Here is a 16,659-nt window from a genome sequence, read left to right as displayed (position 1 = left end):
AGGAATTGGTTTTCTATTTTTTGTTTGTTTGAGACAGGGTTTCTCTATGTAACAAGTCCTGGCTGTCTTGGAACTCACTCTATAGACCAGGCTGGCCTTGATCTCAGAGAGATCCACCTGCCTCTGCTTTCTGAGTGCTGGGAGTAAGGGAGTGGGCCACCATGCTCAGCAGAACTCTTTGCTATTTAATATAATTTAAAACTTGTGGAGATTCGATAACAAAAGAAGCTGTACTTCACCAGCAGACACCCACCACCTGTGGCTCTGTGTGTGCTGGAGAAGGGGTTGCTGCCTCTGGCTCCCAGTGCTGGGATTAAAAGTGTCCACCACCACCATGTCTGGCTTCTATATCGAAAACCAAACAAAACCTCCACACTTTTGATGATGTCGGGCAGGGGATGAGGTGGACACTCTTTTGTAATGAAACGCCTCGAGAGCTGAGTGGTGTGAGTGGAGCACAGTGCCGGATGCCCAGGGCCTCACGTCTTGCTAATAACCACATGTTAGACTCAGCTGTTTGTTCCTGAGTGTTCTGTTAGGCTCCTGTGTTTCCTATCTGTTACAGCAAGGCTAGCGTCACAAGTGAGACAACGAATAAGCGAGTTTTAGGTAAATTTTGCTTGTGTTGGGGTCATACGAGATGTTAAACCCAAAGCTTTTGCTTGCAGAGCAGCACTCTGGGATGCCATCAGGTAGCCCTTCATGGAGGTTGGGGCATATGGAGCTACTCAGTCATTAGCAATCAAAAACTTGTAATTTTCTAGGTTTAAAATAAATTACTGAGGGGCTGGAGAGATGGCTCAGCGGTTAAGAGTACTGACTGCTCTTCCAGAGGTCCTGAGTTCAATTCCCAGCAACCACATGGTGGCTCACAACCATCTGTAATGAGATCTGGTGCCCTCTCCTGGCGTGCAGACATATGTAGAGGCAGGATGTTGTATTCATAATACATAAATAAAATCTTAAAAAAAAAAGAAAAACAAAAAAAAACAAACTTAAAAAAATAAATACATAAATTACTGAGCTGGGTGGTGATGGCACATGCCTTTAATTCCAGCACTCGGGAGGCAGAGACAGGAGGATTTCTGTGAGTTCCAGGCCAGCCTGGGCTACAGAGCAGGTTCCAGGACGGGCTCCAAAGCTACACAGAGAAAACGTATCTCAAAAACAAACAAACAAACAAACAACAGAAAGACAAAAAATTTTACATATGTATGTATGTGGGTGCCAGAGTGAGTTTATGTGTGTCACATGTGTGCAGATACCCTCAGGAGCCATGGGGCACTGGGTCCCCGAACTGCAATTACTACGGGCAGTTATGAGCCTTCTGATGTGGGCGCGGAGAACAGAACTCAGGTCCTTTGCAAGAGAAGTAAAAGCACTCTTAACTGCTGACCCATCTCTGCACTCTCCAGTTTGTTTGTCTGAGACAAAGTCTTACTCTGTATCCTAAAGAAAGAAAAATCTGTCTCCAGTACTGGGGCCTGAACTCTCCTAAAAGCCACCACCAGGCTGTGGGTCTGTCTCTTCATGGCAGTAAAGAAATCTTGTGGCTTCAAGGAATAATCTCTTGTCTTAATGTCCTGTATCGTACTGACATTTTTCACTCTTTTGGCTTTTTATCTCAGACAGCATCTCAGCAAGTTGATCAGGCTTGCCTTGAACTCACTTTGTAATCTAGGCAGGCTTTGAAACTTATCCTCCCGCTTTAGCTTCCCCTACAGAATCACAGGCTTGTGTCATCAGACCTGGCTTAGGGACATCATACAGTGTTCTGCCTGCATGTATGCCTACACACTAGAAGAAGGCACCAGACTTCATTACAGATGGTTGTGAGCCACTATGTGGTTGCTGGGGATTGAACTCAGAACCTCTGGAAGAGCACCAGTGCTCTTAACCACTGAGCCATCTCTCCAGTCCTTGACATCTTATTATCTATTCAGAACATGGATAAATTTGTTATAACCTTGAGACAGTTTTGTTATATTGTTCAGTGTGTGTGTGTGTGTGTGTGTGTGTGTGTGTGTGTGTGTGTGTGTGTGTGTGTGGTCAAAGGGTAACCCCAGGTGCTGTTCTTTAGGGGTTACTGACTTGAAGACAGGGTCTCTCACTGGCCTGGAGCTCTGGAGGTCACCAAATAGGTGAGGCTGGCCAGCTAGAAAGCCTAAGAATCTGCCTGTTTTTGTTCTGCCTATCCAGTGCTGCTGGGATTTCAAGGACAAGCCAACATGCCTGTCTTTCTATCTGTAGATCCTGGGGATAGAACTCAGTTCCTCAAGCTTGTAAGGCAAGTACTTTACCAACTGAGCTATTACCCCAGCCCCTAGGCTGGCTTTGAACTTTCCATCACCCTGCCTTGACTCCCCAGAGTACAGTGATCATAGGTGTATACCAGCACACCCAGAGTAGTTTACAGAATCAAAGCATCAGAACACATTTAGGAGGTTGTCAGAACCCGAAGCCAATATGGTGTCTCACACCTGTAACCTCAGAACTTGGGAGGCTAAGGAGGACGACTGCCAGGAATTCAAGGCTAGCGTGGCCTACACTAAGTAACAAGCTGGCCTGAGCTACGGTGTAAGATTAGGGCCTGAGAGATGCTCAGGAGTGAAGAGAACTGGCTGCTATTCTAGGGAACAGTGGTGCTTTGTTTTTTCAGTTCACCTTTAAATTCTTTTTTTTTTTAGACAAGATCTCTCTATGAAGCCCTGACTACCCTGGGGCTTGATATATGAACCAGGATGGCTTCAAACTAAAGAGGCCTCTGCCTCCCAAGACCTGGGATTACACCAGTGCACCTGGGGCCTCCCACCTTCATGTGGGTTCTGGGGAATCAAATCTAGGTCATCAAGCTCACACAGCAAATGCTTTACCCACTGAGCCATTTGTTGGCCCCATTCTTGAATTTCTGAACCTCCTGCCTCAGCCTCCTAATTAGACAGGATTAGACTTTAGCTTACAAGTCTAATCAAGGTTTTTGAATTATTGAAAACACTTTTCACCTGGGCAGTATTGCTGCAGGCCTTTAATCCCAGCACTCGAGAGGCAGAGGCAGGTGGATCTCTGTGAGTTCCAGGACAGGTTCCAAAGCTACAGAGAAACCCTGTCTCAAAAAACCAAACCAAACCAACAACAAAACAAGACCCTTCCTTTGGAGGCTGTCAGTCCAGCCCGGCCTCGAACTCACAGAGATCTGCCTGCTTCTGCCTCCCGAGTGCTGGGATTAAAGGCGTGCGCCACCAATGCCCGGTGACCCTTCCTTTTTATATTATACAACTTGTTTGGGAATATAGTTATTCCTTTTTATTCCCTTAAGTACTAGAATTGAATTCAGTGCTCCGTAAATGGTAGGCAAATTCTGTATCAGTGAACTACAGATACAGCCCAGTTTTTTTTTTTTTTTTTTTTTTTTTTTGGTTTTTCGAGACAGGGTTTCTCTGTGGCTTTGGAGGCTGTCCTGGAACTCGCTTGGTAGTCCAGGCTGGTCTCGAACTCACAGAGATCCGCCTGCCTCTGCCTCCCGAGTGCTGGGATTAAAGGCGTGTGCCACCAACGCCCGGCCCAGTTATTTATTTTTATTCATTTGGCTTTATGCATTTTCTATTTATTTGAGACAGGCTCTCATTATGTTGCTCAGACTGGCCAGAAACTTTTGGTAGTCTCCCTGCCTTAAGTTTTCCGAGTGCTGGGAGTCCAGAAATATAATACCACTGTACTTTACTATTTATTTATTTTTTGGGGGGGTTCTTTGTTTGAAACAGGGACTCACTGAGTAGCTCTGGCTGGCCTAGAACTCACTGTGTATACCAGACTGGTCTCAAACTCACAGAGATATTGCTTTTGCCTCCCTAGTGCTCTGATTAGAGCCACAAGTCACCACATCATCACACCCAGCCTTGTATTGAATGTTTGAAAGTCAGAAACAGAAAAAAGTCAAGAACTAGAAATGTATTTGGAAATTTCCTGTCATAGAACACATATTTATAAAAGGAAGGATGAAAATAAACTCACTTGCTCCTTTTAAGAGTTTAAATATGCAGTCGCAGGCTCCGGGTGTAGACTAGGTGACTCACAACTGCAATCCTAGTACTGGGAAGGTGGAAGCTGGGGGATTACAAATTCAAGGCCAACCTAGGCTATGAGACCCGGTCTCAGCACTTCCCACCCCTACCCCCCCAAAGCATTCAGGTGTAAAATGGTTGATACCAAGTATTTTTCTCTGCTTTAAATAATTAAAATACATACACATATATCCCAAACCCAGAAGGTAGTGTAAGCTTGCAATCTCAGTGATGGAGGGCTAAAGTAGCCAGTTTACTACACAATGAGACACAAACAAAAACTACACACACACACACACACACACACACACACACACACACACAGATATACACAAGAGCAAAATATATGCTCATGAACAAATGAAGTTTACTTTATTCAAATCATCACACGTGCCTCATTTATATTAGTATTTCAACAGTCACTGATTTTTATCCTATTTTAATTTTTTGTTGCTGCTGTTCCTTTTTTTTTTCAAAACTGGGTTTCTCTGTGTAGGTTGTCCTGTAACTTAATGTAGCCGAGGTTGGCCTTGCACTCACAGAGATCCACCTGCCTGTCTCCTGAGTGCTGGGACTAAAGGGTGGGCCACCATGCCCAGCTTTGTTATTGTTTTAAATTAAGAATATTTAATTATTTTCCTCAGCAGTACCACACTGAGAAACTGTTATATTTTCTTTTCTTTTCTTTTCTTTTTTTTTTTTTTTTTTTTTTTTTGGTTTTTGGAGACAGGGTTTCTCTGTGGCTTTGGAGGCTGTCCTGGCACTCACTCTTTAGACCAGGCTGGCCTCGAACTCACAGAGATCCACCTGCCTCTGCCTCCTGAGTGCTGGGATTGAAGAAACTGTTATAGTCAGGTATGGCTTTTTCTTCCCCCTTAAATTAGCCTTGAACTCCTGAGGAAGACCTTGAACTTCTGGTTCTCCAGGCTTCTTTGTGCCAGTATCACATGTGTGTGCTATTATACATGCTAGGCAACACTTAAATAACCTAGGTACATCACAGCCCAAGGCATAACCTTTTGGTTGCTGCTCGTTCAACTGTTTGTCTAATATGTAGACCAAGCTAGCCTGGGACTGAAAAATCTACCTGCCTCTGCTTCCTGAGTGCAGAGAGTAAAGGCCTGCTCCATCTCACCTAGATTTCTGAGACAGCGTCTAAGGTAGCAGATACTGATCTTAAACTCATGATCCTCTTACCTCTCTCCTGAGTGCTGGGATTTATAATCCCTTGATTACAATTCCCCACAATCTTCCTTTTCCCAGAAAGAAAAATGCCTTGGCTTTAAAAGTTATTACAAAGCTGGCTATGGTGGTATATACCTGTAATCCCAGAAATTAGGAAGCTGAGGCAGGAGGACTGTTCATGGTCAGCATTAACTACACAATGAGTCCAGGCAGCCTGCATGACAGTGAGACTCTGTCTTACACAGACCAAACAATAGCAAGCAGAAAAAGAAGAGGCTGCGAACACAGGCTCAGTAATGTGAGGACCAAGTTCAATGTCTACACTGAGAAACAAGAGTTTGACAAATGTTTTCACTTTACCTTTTGTGGTATTGGAGATTTAGTCCATGGTCTTACACACTCAGCAAGTGTTCTAGCTCAGGGCTTTAATCCCAGCACCATTTATGAGATATTTTTTATAAGAGTGGGTATCAGATAGAATATCCATTCATGTCTAAGAAAATGGGATTCTGCCCTTTTTTTTTTTTTTTTTTTTTTTTTTTGGTTTTTCGAGACAGGGTTTCTCTGTGGCTTTGGAGGCTGTCCTGGAACTAGCTCTGTAGACCAGGCTGGCCTCGAACTCACAGAGATACGCCTGCCTCTGCCTCCCGAGTGCTGGGATTAAAGGCGTGCGCCACCAACGCCCGGCGATTCTGCTCATTTTTAAGCCTAAAATAGATGTTCCATCATCAGAATATTACCTGAGGTTGCTTTGGTGTTGGCTGAAGAAACAAAGCTAGCGAGGTTAACGACCTCTCCAGAGGTGAAGATGAATGGAGCAGTCACAGTCACAGGGTTAGTCACTGGGTTGGCTCTCTCGGGGTTAACATTCACCTGGTTCTGCATTGCTTCCTACCAAACAAAGCAGGATATTTCAGAGTCAGCGCTTCAGTCATACAGTCACTGACCAGCATGGTCCCTCCCCACCAGAGCTCTGCCAGGCAGAACTAGTCTGGTATACAATGTCCAGGGAGCTAAGACTGCTGCTTTTCTCAGACTAATGCAACATATTGTCTGGCTTTCCCAAGCTTGTTTCTACTCGAGAAAGCAAAGGTGTACTAGTCACAAAGCCTTCTACATGCTTCACTTACCCTCTCTAAAAAAAGAAAAAAACGGAAGGAACTGGTCTGGATAGTCTAAAAGGTAATTGCAGCACTGACATTCTGTGATCAATTATCTACAAGACAAGGTGCTAGTAGGAGATCCCTGCAGAGAAAAACACTCTCTAGAGTTTTATTCCACAACCTGCTCCATTCTGCCACTGAAGAAACTCCCCGGAGAGCACATAACAAGCAGATAAATCAGTGGCAGATTTGAAGTCTAGTTCCACTTGCTGCATACACCCTTGCTTCCGAGGATGTCTGCTCAATTTGGTGAAAAGATGCTTATCTTTTATTTTTACTCTCAGACGTTTTCTACAAACATGATAGCTACTAAAATGTCCAGTTATGAAAAGACTTTGAACAATAACTGAAAGTTGAGAATAACCAGTCTTTAGAAAACCATCTGTCATGAAGAACAAACACAAGCTGAAAATGCACAAGCAGCTATTTTTCATATGTAATTACCCCCTGACTGAGAACTTCAACTGAAGCAGACTATTCATTCTCCGGATACTGTTAAGTTCCTTCTTCAATCAGCTACTCTGACCCTCTAGCAGCTCCCACAGTGGAAGCATGCCCGGGCAGGCTGGCCCGGCCTGATGAAGGATCCAATGCTACTCAGCACTGACCTCTCCTCCAATCCCCTTCCTAAAACAAGCACACCAATCCTGAATCTGAGTTTCTAAATCCAGACGTGGCAATTCAAACCTGTCATCTCAGCACCCCAGAAGCTGAGACAGGAGGATCACCTCAAATTTGAGGTCAGCACAGGAAGCAGAGCCACACACAGGAAGATCATCCTTCAACCTCCACTCCAAAAAGAGGGAAAAAAAAAAAAAAAAGAAAGAAAGCTTTAATCCCAGCACTCAGGAGGTAAGAGAAGAATGTGGATTTCTATAAATTTAAGGATCTACAAAAGCCACTTCCAGGAAAGCTAGGCTATATAGGGAGCCTCAGCCTTAAAAACACACAAAATAAAACAAAACAAGCTTCTACTATGTTCCCATGGCCCACACACATAAGAAATATCTCACTAGCCATGTAACAAGATCACATGCATAACTCCTGCACCTGTCATCCCCACAGATGTTATTTCACATCTGTTTTTAGTTTGTGCTTATTCTAGTATAGAATAACTTCTTCCTGAAAAATGAATACAATTAAACTTTCTCATCATATTTCTTTGTGTGTGGGGGTCACACATGCATGTGGAGAACAGAAAACTGGCAAGAGTCAGGCGTTTCTCCTTGCGCCATGTGGGTCCAGGGAACCCAACTTGGAGCATTAGACTTGGCAGGTGCCTCTACCTGAGCCATTACTGGCCCAATTATTTTTTTGCACTTAGATTTGTTTGTTTATTTACGACTCTCGACGTAGGGGTTGGAGAGATGGCTCAGAGGTTAAGAGCACTGAGTTCAATTCCCAGCAACCCCATGGTGGCTCACAACCATCTGTAATGAGATCTGGTGCCCTCGTCTGGCCTGTAGGCATACATGTAGGCAGAATACTATATACATAATAAATAAATAAATCTTAAAAACAAAACAAAATCTCTGGGTAAACCAGGCAGTGGTGGCACACAACTTTAATCCCAGCACTCATGGGACAATGTCAGGTGGATCTCTGTGACTTCAAGGCCAGGCTGATATACAGAGAAAGTTCTAGAACAGTCAAGGTTACACAGAGAAACCTGTATTGAAGCACTTGCCCCTTAAAGACTCCGTAGTTTTAGCTGTTTGGGAACTCAGTATACAGACTGGAGCAGTCTTTAATTCAGAGATCCACCTGCCTCTGCCTCCTGAGTGGTGGGATTAAAGGTGTACGCCACCATGCCTGGCTCTACACACTTTGAGCGTGTATGTGTGCACATACACACGTGCTGGTCAGAGGACAACTGTCAGGAGTCAGTTTTCACTTTCCAGCATGTGGGAGGTTCCAGGGACTGGATGAAGGTTGGCAGCAACACCCTTGCCCACTAAGTAATTCCCTAAATGTAATTTCTTTGAACTTAATTTTTGATGGCTTCAGGATCTGTCTTTGTGGGGAATTAGGTGAAGGGTGTATTTGTAGAGAGGTGGGGGCCTCTGCCTTTCAGGTCTGGGTATCTGTTTCCCTTTGTTGTGTGTATGGGGAGAAACACACTGAGGCACTGCACAAACATTTCACAGGCTTAGGATTGTTGTGGTTTTCTTGGTTTAGTTGGTTTTGTTTTTTGAGAGAGTGTCTTAAGTAGTCCAAGTGGCATTTAAACTTGCTATGTAGCTGAAGATGAATTTGAATTTCTATTCCTCCTGCCTCCATATACTCTATAATGGTGAGATTATATGGGTACGTGCCATCTTGACAGGATATGTATGCATGGAAGGGTGCAGCCTGAGGGTAACCTTGAATATTGTTCCTTAGATGCTATCTATCTTGTTTTTCTGAGGTAGGTAGGGACTCTCACTGCTCTGGAATTCATCAAGAAGGCAAGGCTGGCTGGCCAGTAAGCACCAGAGATCCACAGATGTTTCTACAAATACTTTAATTACAATTTATTTGTTGTATATGCACATGTGTGCTCTAGTCTGCCAGGGCACACACATGCATAGATTGTAAGGCATGAATTCCTCTGATTTGCAGCAGTCCCTCTAAACTGGAACATCTGCTCCAGGAAGGAAGGAGAGGCTGGCCAGCAAAAAGCCACATATGAGAGAAGAATGGAAGCTTGGAAGATTCTTGAGGGCCCTAATGACAGTGTGGAAGGGAGCAATAGTTGCAGGGTGAAGACTGACTAGCCAACTACAGAAAGAAAGGTGTTAGGAATGTGCCACAGCCTGACAGCGGGCTAGCATGCTCCAGGGCTGCAGTTTTCCATGCTGGGGTGGGTTTTCTGGAGATGAAGCTGCTTTTGTGTTACCCCTGTTCCTTGTAAGATCCCCTCATCCACACTTCTGTTAACAACCCCGCTTCACCAAATTGAATTTTGGGGCAACACATCATTACTTTGGTCTGCACTGGGTTCCCTTTCTGGACTGGGTACACAACACGAATTGTGTCTCCCCAGGAAAGGTCTGTCACCCAACAGCAGGTGAGAGGACACTTGAAGGAGTTGATTTTCTCCTTAAAGGCGGGTACTGGGGATTGAACACAGACTGTGAGATTGGCAGCAAGGGTCTTTACCCACTGAGTCACCCGACTGGCCCACACCTGCTTTTTTGTATGGGTTCTGGGGATCAAACTCAGTCCCTCATGTCTATAAGACACACTTCCCAACTTAGCTATCTCCTAGCCCTGGAGAGTCTCTTTCTTTCTTATCTAAAATTATTCCCTTTTTAATGTGTGGTAAATATTGTTATTTCTCTATTTTTGGTTTCTCTGGTTTTTTTTTGTGTGTGTGTGTGGGGGGGGTTTTGCTTGTTTGTTTTGGGTTTCCTGGAACTCACTCTGTAGAGCAGGCTGGCCTCAAACTCACAGAGATCCACCTGCCTCAGCCTCCCAAGTGCTGGGACTAAAGTTATGCATCACTACTTCCCATTGGTAAGAATTTTTGATCGCTGAGTCATATCTCCAGCAGCAATTCTTTTTTCTTTTCTTTTCTTAAGCCAGGGTCTCACTATGTAGCCCTGTTTGGACTGAAACTTGCTATGTAGACCAAGGTGGGTTGAAGTGAAACTCACTGAGATCTTCCTGTCTCTCACTCCTGAATGCTAGGATCAAAGAAGAGTGCCAGTGACTTTTGTTTTTTCCAAGACAGGGTTTCTCTGTGTGGTTTTGGAGGCTGTCCTGGAACTCACTTTGCAGACTAGGTTATCCTCGAACTCACAGAGATCTGCCTGCCTCTGCCTCCTGAGTGCTGGGATTAAAGGTGTGTGCCACCACCATCCGGTCAGCCTGTGACTTTTAAGATTGTCCCAAGTCTAGTTAAGTAGAAATGGAAACATTAATGGAGAGAAAAACAATGGACAGTCAAATAAATGTTACTTCTGTTCTGACTGTTTCCTTTCAACTTAACCCATTTATAGGAGCAAAAAAATTATTCATAAATTGGGCAACTCTCAAAACCAGAAAAGGTCTGTAGAGTTCTGCTCTGCAGTGTCAGCAATGAGTATTTTTGGAATAGTTCTCTAATCACCATGAGCGATACAGGATTTTCTAGAATTCTGTTTAAAAAAAAAAAAACACTAAGTGCAGGCCTGGTTAGAGAGATTATCTTTGGCTTCACAGTGTGACTCTAGTCTCAAAACAAAGGCCAGACACAGTAGTACAGTCCGAAATTCTAGCTTAGGTGAGGCAGAGACAGAAGGATCAAAAGTCACCTTTAGCTACATTCAAAATTTGAGATCACCCTGGGCTACTTGAGAGCTTGTCTTTACTGGGTGGTGTGTGTGTGTGTGTGTGTGTGTGTGTGTGTGTGTGTGTGTGTGTGTGTGAGTGTGTGTGTGTGAAGGGAGGTATGCTAGCAGTGCTATTCTGATAAAATGAGGGGAAATTCTGTTTTAATCCAACTCTTTCAGAATAATATAGAAGTGGAGGTGTATTTGGAGATATAAAGGAACATACCTGCAGGATGACCAGAATCTCAGTGTTGTTTTTCTCCAGTGCTATGTCAAAGGCAGACTTGTCAAACTTGCTGAAAGCATGGACATCAGCGCCATATTTGATGAGTAGTTCAACCACGTCTCGGTGGTGGTGCTCTGTAGCCCAGTGCAAGGCTGTCATCTTCAGCATGTCCTTGGCATTCACATCTGCACCACTCTGTGACAGAGAAGCAGCTTTTCAGCAGATGCTGGCATAGGAGCCCAGGTGTGAGATCCCATTGCAATAGAGATGTTTAGCTTGAGTCCTCACTTAAGGGACGCCAAAGGGAAAACATTCTCAAGTCAGCCTGAATGCTGAGACATTATGCTTTCACTGAGCGGGTCTGCTAAGGACATCATTGGGAAATTCTAACAGATGGTTGAGGAAGGGGGAAGGAACAGATTCTGTTGCATTTATTAGCAGAAAGCTGAGTAGGGCCTGAAAAAAAAAATAGGCATACATACAGCGAACACCTACAGAAAAGGAATGAAAAAAAATCAATAAAATCTGCTTAACCTTTAAAAAATTAGAAAACAAACTCATCTTCACAACTCTCGAAACATGGTTTTAATGAATAAATTAATCTAGATAAACAAATAGAGATATGACTTACTGACCATCTACTGTTAAGTCTTTGCAGCCCACTTTCCTACCAGTCTTTAAGAAACACTATGGGAAGTGAGTGCCTGTGTTATAGCACAGTACCATCCGTCCTGCTTTACCCTAACAAGCAGCTCCACGATGTGTGCGTGTCCATCAGCGGCAGCCATATGCAAAGGGGTCCTGTCCACTTTGGTCCGGGCATCCCTGCTAACGCCTGCTCGGAGGAGCACTTCTGCTGTGGAATAATGACCATACTGGGCTGCAAGGTGAAGAGGCGATGTTCCAAGCTGTGGGAAAACAATACTCACTGAATTCCACTATGTGTAGAACTGTATCATTTCTGGGTAGAAACACATGAATAAGAAATGAATCTTAAGCCGGGCAGTGGTGGCACATGCCTTTAGTCCCAGAACTCAGGAGGCAGAGGCAGGAGGATCTCTGTGAGTTCGAGACCAGCCTGGCCTATCGAGTGAGTTCCAGGACAGCCTCCAAAACAATACAGAGAAACCCTGTCTCAAAAAACCAAAAAAAAAAAAAAAAAAAAAAAGCCAGGTGGTGGTGGCGCATGCCTTTAATCCCAGAACTCAGGAGGCAGAGGCAGGAGGATCTCTGTGAGTTCGAGGCCAGGCTGGACCGACAGCCTCCAAAACAATACAGAGAACAATTGTCTCATAAAAACCAAAAAAAAAAAAAAAAGAAATGAATCCTATAGTATTCATCCTTGGAGAAAGAGTCTTTTTTTTTTTTTTTTTTTTTGGTTTTTCGAGACAGGGTTTCTCTGTATTGTTTTGGAGGCTGTCCTGGAACTAGCTCTGTAGACCAGGCTGGCCTCGAACTCACAGAGATCCGCCTGCCTCTGCCTCCCGAGTGCTGGGATTAAAGGCGTGCGCCACCAACGCCCGGCGAGTTTTTTTGTTGTTTGAGACAAGATCTCATTATGTATCTTTGGCTGTCTTGGAGCTTGCTATATACACCAGGATGGCCTCAAACTCACCAAGTTCTGCCTGCCAAGTTCTAGGACTAAAGGCATATACAATCACAACTGCAAATAAAAATATAGTATTTAATAGCTCACAATTACTACCTACATATTGACAGCAACTTGCACATGGGAAAACTAAAGAGGGGACTGCAATCCTCAGGTGCACCTGTTAGCCTCAGGACAGGTTACGGCACACCTGGAAACGACTGGAGCCTCCTGCTAAACGTACCCAGTCTGTGGTGAACGGGGCCCCATTGGCCATCAGCGTTCTCACTTCATCATCTTGGCCTTTTCTTGCAGCTTCTAGCAGCCTCTTCCCCAAATCCACCAGAGACATCTTTATGCATAGGAACAAAAGTATCCAGGGAGCTGCAATCCAACACAAGGGAAGCAGTTGTCTGTAAATGTTCTTGCTTTTTGTTTGTTTTCTCTAAGACACGGTTTTGCCATTCAGTCCAGGCTGGCTTGTTGTAACTCACTATGTAGTCCATGGAAGCATCAAACTCAAAATCTTTCTTCCCCCACCTGCCAAATGCTAAGATGCAAATATGTGCCACCATAAGCACAATGAAATGTGTTCACAAGATGTTTTTGATTGGGGGACAGGAGCTCATATAGCCTACACTGACCTCAAATTTGCTGTGTAGCTAAGGATGACCCTGAAACTTTTGATCTTTTTGATTCCACCTCCCAAGTGCTAGGATTACAGCCTAGTGTCACCATACCTGCCCTTTTCGTTTTTATTTGGAGAGAGGAGCTAGCTAAATTGCTAGGATTGGTATGAAACTTACGCCACAGCTCAGGTAGGCTGTGATCTTCCTGCCTCAACTTCCCAAGTAGCTCGGATTACAGGTTTTCATGACCAGACCCAGTGTCAGAGTATAACTTTAAAGAATGCAGTTCAAAGCATGCACCCGATTTCTAGGCAAGGCACAAGGATACCCATCTGAAAATGAAATTTTGAGTTAATCACCCTTAAGGAAGGGCCTTGAAGGACCATGAGCTAGTTCTGTAGCTCATGACTGGATTGGATGAGTAAGACCCAGCTTTTGATGAGCCAGCTCAAAACCTGACCAATTTCAATAACAACTGCCCTGTCTCAACCCAATTCTTTTGTAAGACATAAAAGGTCACCAGGCAGGACTTGTGAAATAGCTCAGCAGGCCAAAGTACTTTCTTTTCTTTTTAATTTAAATTTTTTATTATTTATTTATTTTTTAGGTATGAGTGTTCTATCTACATGTATGCCAGAAGAGGGCACCAGATCTCATTATACAGAGTAGTGAGCCACCATGTGATTCTCAGGACCTCTGGAAGAGTAACCAGTGCTCTCAACCACTGAGTCATCTCTCCAGTCCCAAACTGCTTTCTACAAGAGCTGGATGACCCGAGTCCTATCTTCCAGAATTCTTGGTAGAAGGACAGGACTGATTCTGACTTTAAGCTGTCCTGTGTACATGCAATGGAGTGCAACCCCTGCCCCCATCATATACAAGCACCAAGAATAAATATTTTAAACAGAACGCTGGGCAGGGCACATGGAGGTAGTCCTCTCTGGGAGCCCCTTCCACTCTCGGGAGTCTTCATTTTTCCCACTAAGAAGCATCGTCTCTAAAATGAATTGCAACTGTTAATCTTTTTGGTTTTTAGCTATGGCAAAATGATGCAATGCCAATCAAAGTTTACAGAAAGCAAATTGCCCCCCCTTTTTTTTTGGAGACAGCAACTCTGGTAGCCCAAGCTGATGTAGATAAGGATAACCTTTAACTGCTACCCTCCAGTCTTCACTTCCAAGGTACTGAGATTAGGGGCAAGTGATACCTTGGCCAGCATGGCAAGAATAAACTCCCACTGGCCAATGATTTGCTTAGGACAGCAGTTCATAAATGTGTGGTTTATGGCTCTGAGCCATACTAATAACCTTACAGGAATCCACGTGGTCCAAGCTATTTTTGCTACAATACTAAGGCATCATTTGACATTTCATTTTGTTTTGTTTAAGCAGCTTATCATTTGCAATGATAGTGAAAATAGCATGGAGTGTATAATTGCTATTGCTTTTGCCCAATCAAATTGTGAAATAAACTTACTGTATTCATTGCCATGTGCTTTAGGCAGTGGTGGCAGCACTCGGGAGGCAGAGGCAGGCGGATCTCTGTGAGTTCGAGGTCAGCCTGGTCTACAGAGCGAGTTCCAGGACAGCCTCCAAAGCTACACAGGAGGTACATTCATAACACTAGTACTTAGGAGTGGAGGCGGGCAGATGAGAAGCGCAAAGCCAGCTCAGCTACACGCTGAGTTCTGGACAGGCCTGAGCTACACGAGGGCCAGTCTCAATCTTTCTTTCCAGCCTCTCTCCCAGCTGTCTCTTTCTTGAGTGTGGGTGTGTCAGGGGACAGCTTACACGAGTTGGTCCTCTCCTTCTACCACATGGCTCTAGGGATTGAACTCAGGCCATCAGGCTTCACACAAGTCACCTAGGAGCCACCTCTCCAGTCTGACTACCTGACCCACATGGTAAAAGGAGAGAAGCAGCTACAGATCTCTATGCATGCACCATGCAGTACTCAGAACATCCTCCAAAATTAATACATTCAAAGTAGGGCCTTGTGGCAAAGGCCTGTAATCTCAGTAATTTCGGTTTCTTGAAGGTTGAAACAGGAAGATTCCAAGTTTGAGACCAACCTGGGTCATAAAAACCTAATCAAAGGCTCATTCTGTGGAGGGCTGCTTAGTGTCGAAGCACTGGGCTTTGGTGCAAAAGTCCAAGGCCTGTCTGGACTACAATATGAATTGAAGCATAGCGTGGGTAATTTAGTGAACAGTAAAAAACCAGCTCAGTAGTAGAACTTTACTATGTGCAAGGCTCTGGAGTCAAGTCCCAGTACAGCCAAAAATCAAAGTATAAGACAGACAGTTGTTTTTAGCTTTATCTTTTCAACTAATTTTATTATTTTAAAATTATTTGCATGTGTGACTATTTTTGCCTATATGTATGTCTGTACACTGTCTACATGCAATGCAGGCTGGAAAAGGGCATCAAATCTCCTCAAGCTGAAGTTGCAGGTGGTTGTGGGCTGTCAAATCGGTGATGGGAACTGAACCTAGGTCCTCGGGAAGAACACTGAATACTTTTAAGTGCTGAGCCATCTCTTCAACCCTTGCAACCACTTGTCCCCCTTGATGCAGAGAACCAAACCCAGGGTATTACTGAGCTAAATTATCAACCTTGCAGCTAACTTTTAAGAAATTACCACCTATCTTGTGAGCGATGCAATACAATGGCAGAGTGCTTGTCTAGCATGCATGAGGCTGTATGAACCACAAAAAAATTACCACTTGCCAAGCTTTGGTGTAGCATCAAAGAATACCTACCATCAGGTGGAAAAGCTATTAAAAAGCTTGGTGTGGCCAGCCCTGCTGGCTCATGCCTGTAACTACTGTAACTACTCTCACAGGAATGAAGACAGTCTCCTCTGCTCTCAGACACTGGGACAATGGACATCACTGGAACTTTCCCAAGAATCTCATTTTGGGAGAAGAAAATAGCTGAACCCAGGTGCCAGACAGAGATAATTGTCACCTCAGAAAGATCACAACGTTCTGACAATTTGTCAGACCACCTTGCAGGAGATGGGAGTCAAGGGAGTCAATGATAGTACTTGGGGTCATACCTTGGCCAGGAATGGCTAGTTATTCCTACACACCTTTTTTTTTTTTTTTTTTTTTGAGACAGGGTTTTTCGGTAGCTTTGAAGGCTGTCTTGGAATTCGGACAGTAGACCAGGCTGGCCTCGAACTCACAGAGATCCGCCTGCCTCTGCCTCCCGAGTGCTGGAATTAAAGGCACGCACACACCTAATCAACCTAACATTCATGTATGTCAGAAGCCCAGAACAGACAGGTGTTCACTGGATTTCTCTCCAGTATGGCCACATTGAATAAATCCTTTTCTGCTTTTAATTATTAATGGTGCATTGACAAATATGCCAGCTTGTTAGGGATGCCAGGGCCCAAGCTCTGACCCTAACTGTATGGTAACAATGTTGGCAAGCTATGGCCAGGAGAAAATAGTCAGCCACTCACTCCCAGTAGAGAGGAAAGGCTGAATGGTACAGCAGCTGCTA

General features: G+C 44.2%; 1 protein-coding gene across 3 annotated transcripts in view; it reads right to left on the bottom strand.

The window, feature by feature from the left end:
• Positions 1–16,659, bottom strand: part of Gabpb2 (GA binding protein transcription factor subunit beta 2) — a 29,354-nt gene that overhangs the window by 7,076 nt on the left and 5,619 nt on the right. For all 3 annotated transcript variants that reach the window (XM_040752247.1, XM_013123770.3, XM_005084278.4), the window contains exons 2-5: positions 12,763–12,902; positions 11,671–11,838; positions 10,931–11,125; positions 5,987–6,137 (exon numbers count right to left, since the gene is read on the bottom strand). In XM_040752247.1, the coding sequence (XP_040608181.1) occupies positions 5,987–6,137; positions 10,931–11,125; positions 11,671–11,838; positions 12,763–12,870 (622 nt within the window). In that variant the 5' untranslated portion in view covers positions 12,871–12,902. The remainder of the gene's footprint in view (positions 1–5,986; positions 6,138–10,930; positions 11,126–11,670; positions 11,839–12,762; positions 12,903–16,659) is intronic.

Source organism: Mesocricetus auratus, unplaced genomic scaffold (genome assembly GCF_017639785.1).
Source record: "Mesocricetus auratus isolate SY011 unplaced genomic scaffold, BCM_Maur_2.0 Super-Scaffold_100009, whole genome shotgun sequence".
NCBI lineage: Eukaryota > Metazoa > Chordata > Mammalia > Rodentia > Cricetidae > Mesocricetus > Mesocricetus auratus.
This window is presented reverse-complemented; position numbering and strand designations above follow the sequence as displayed.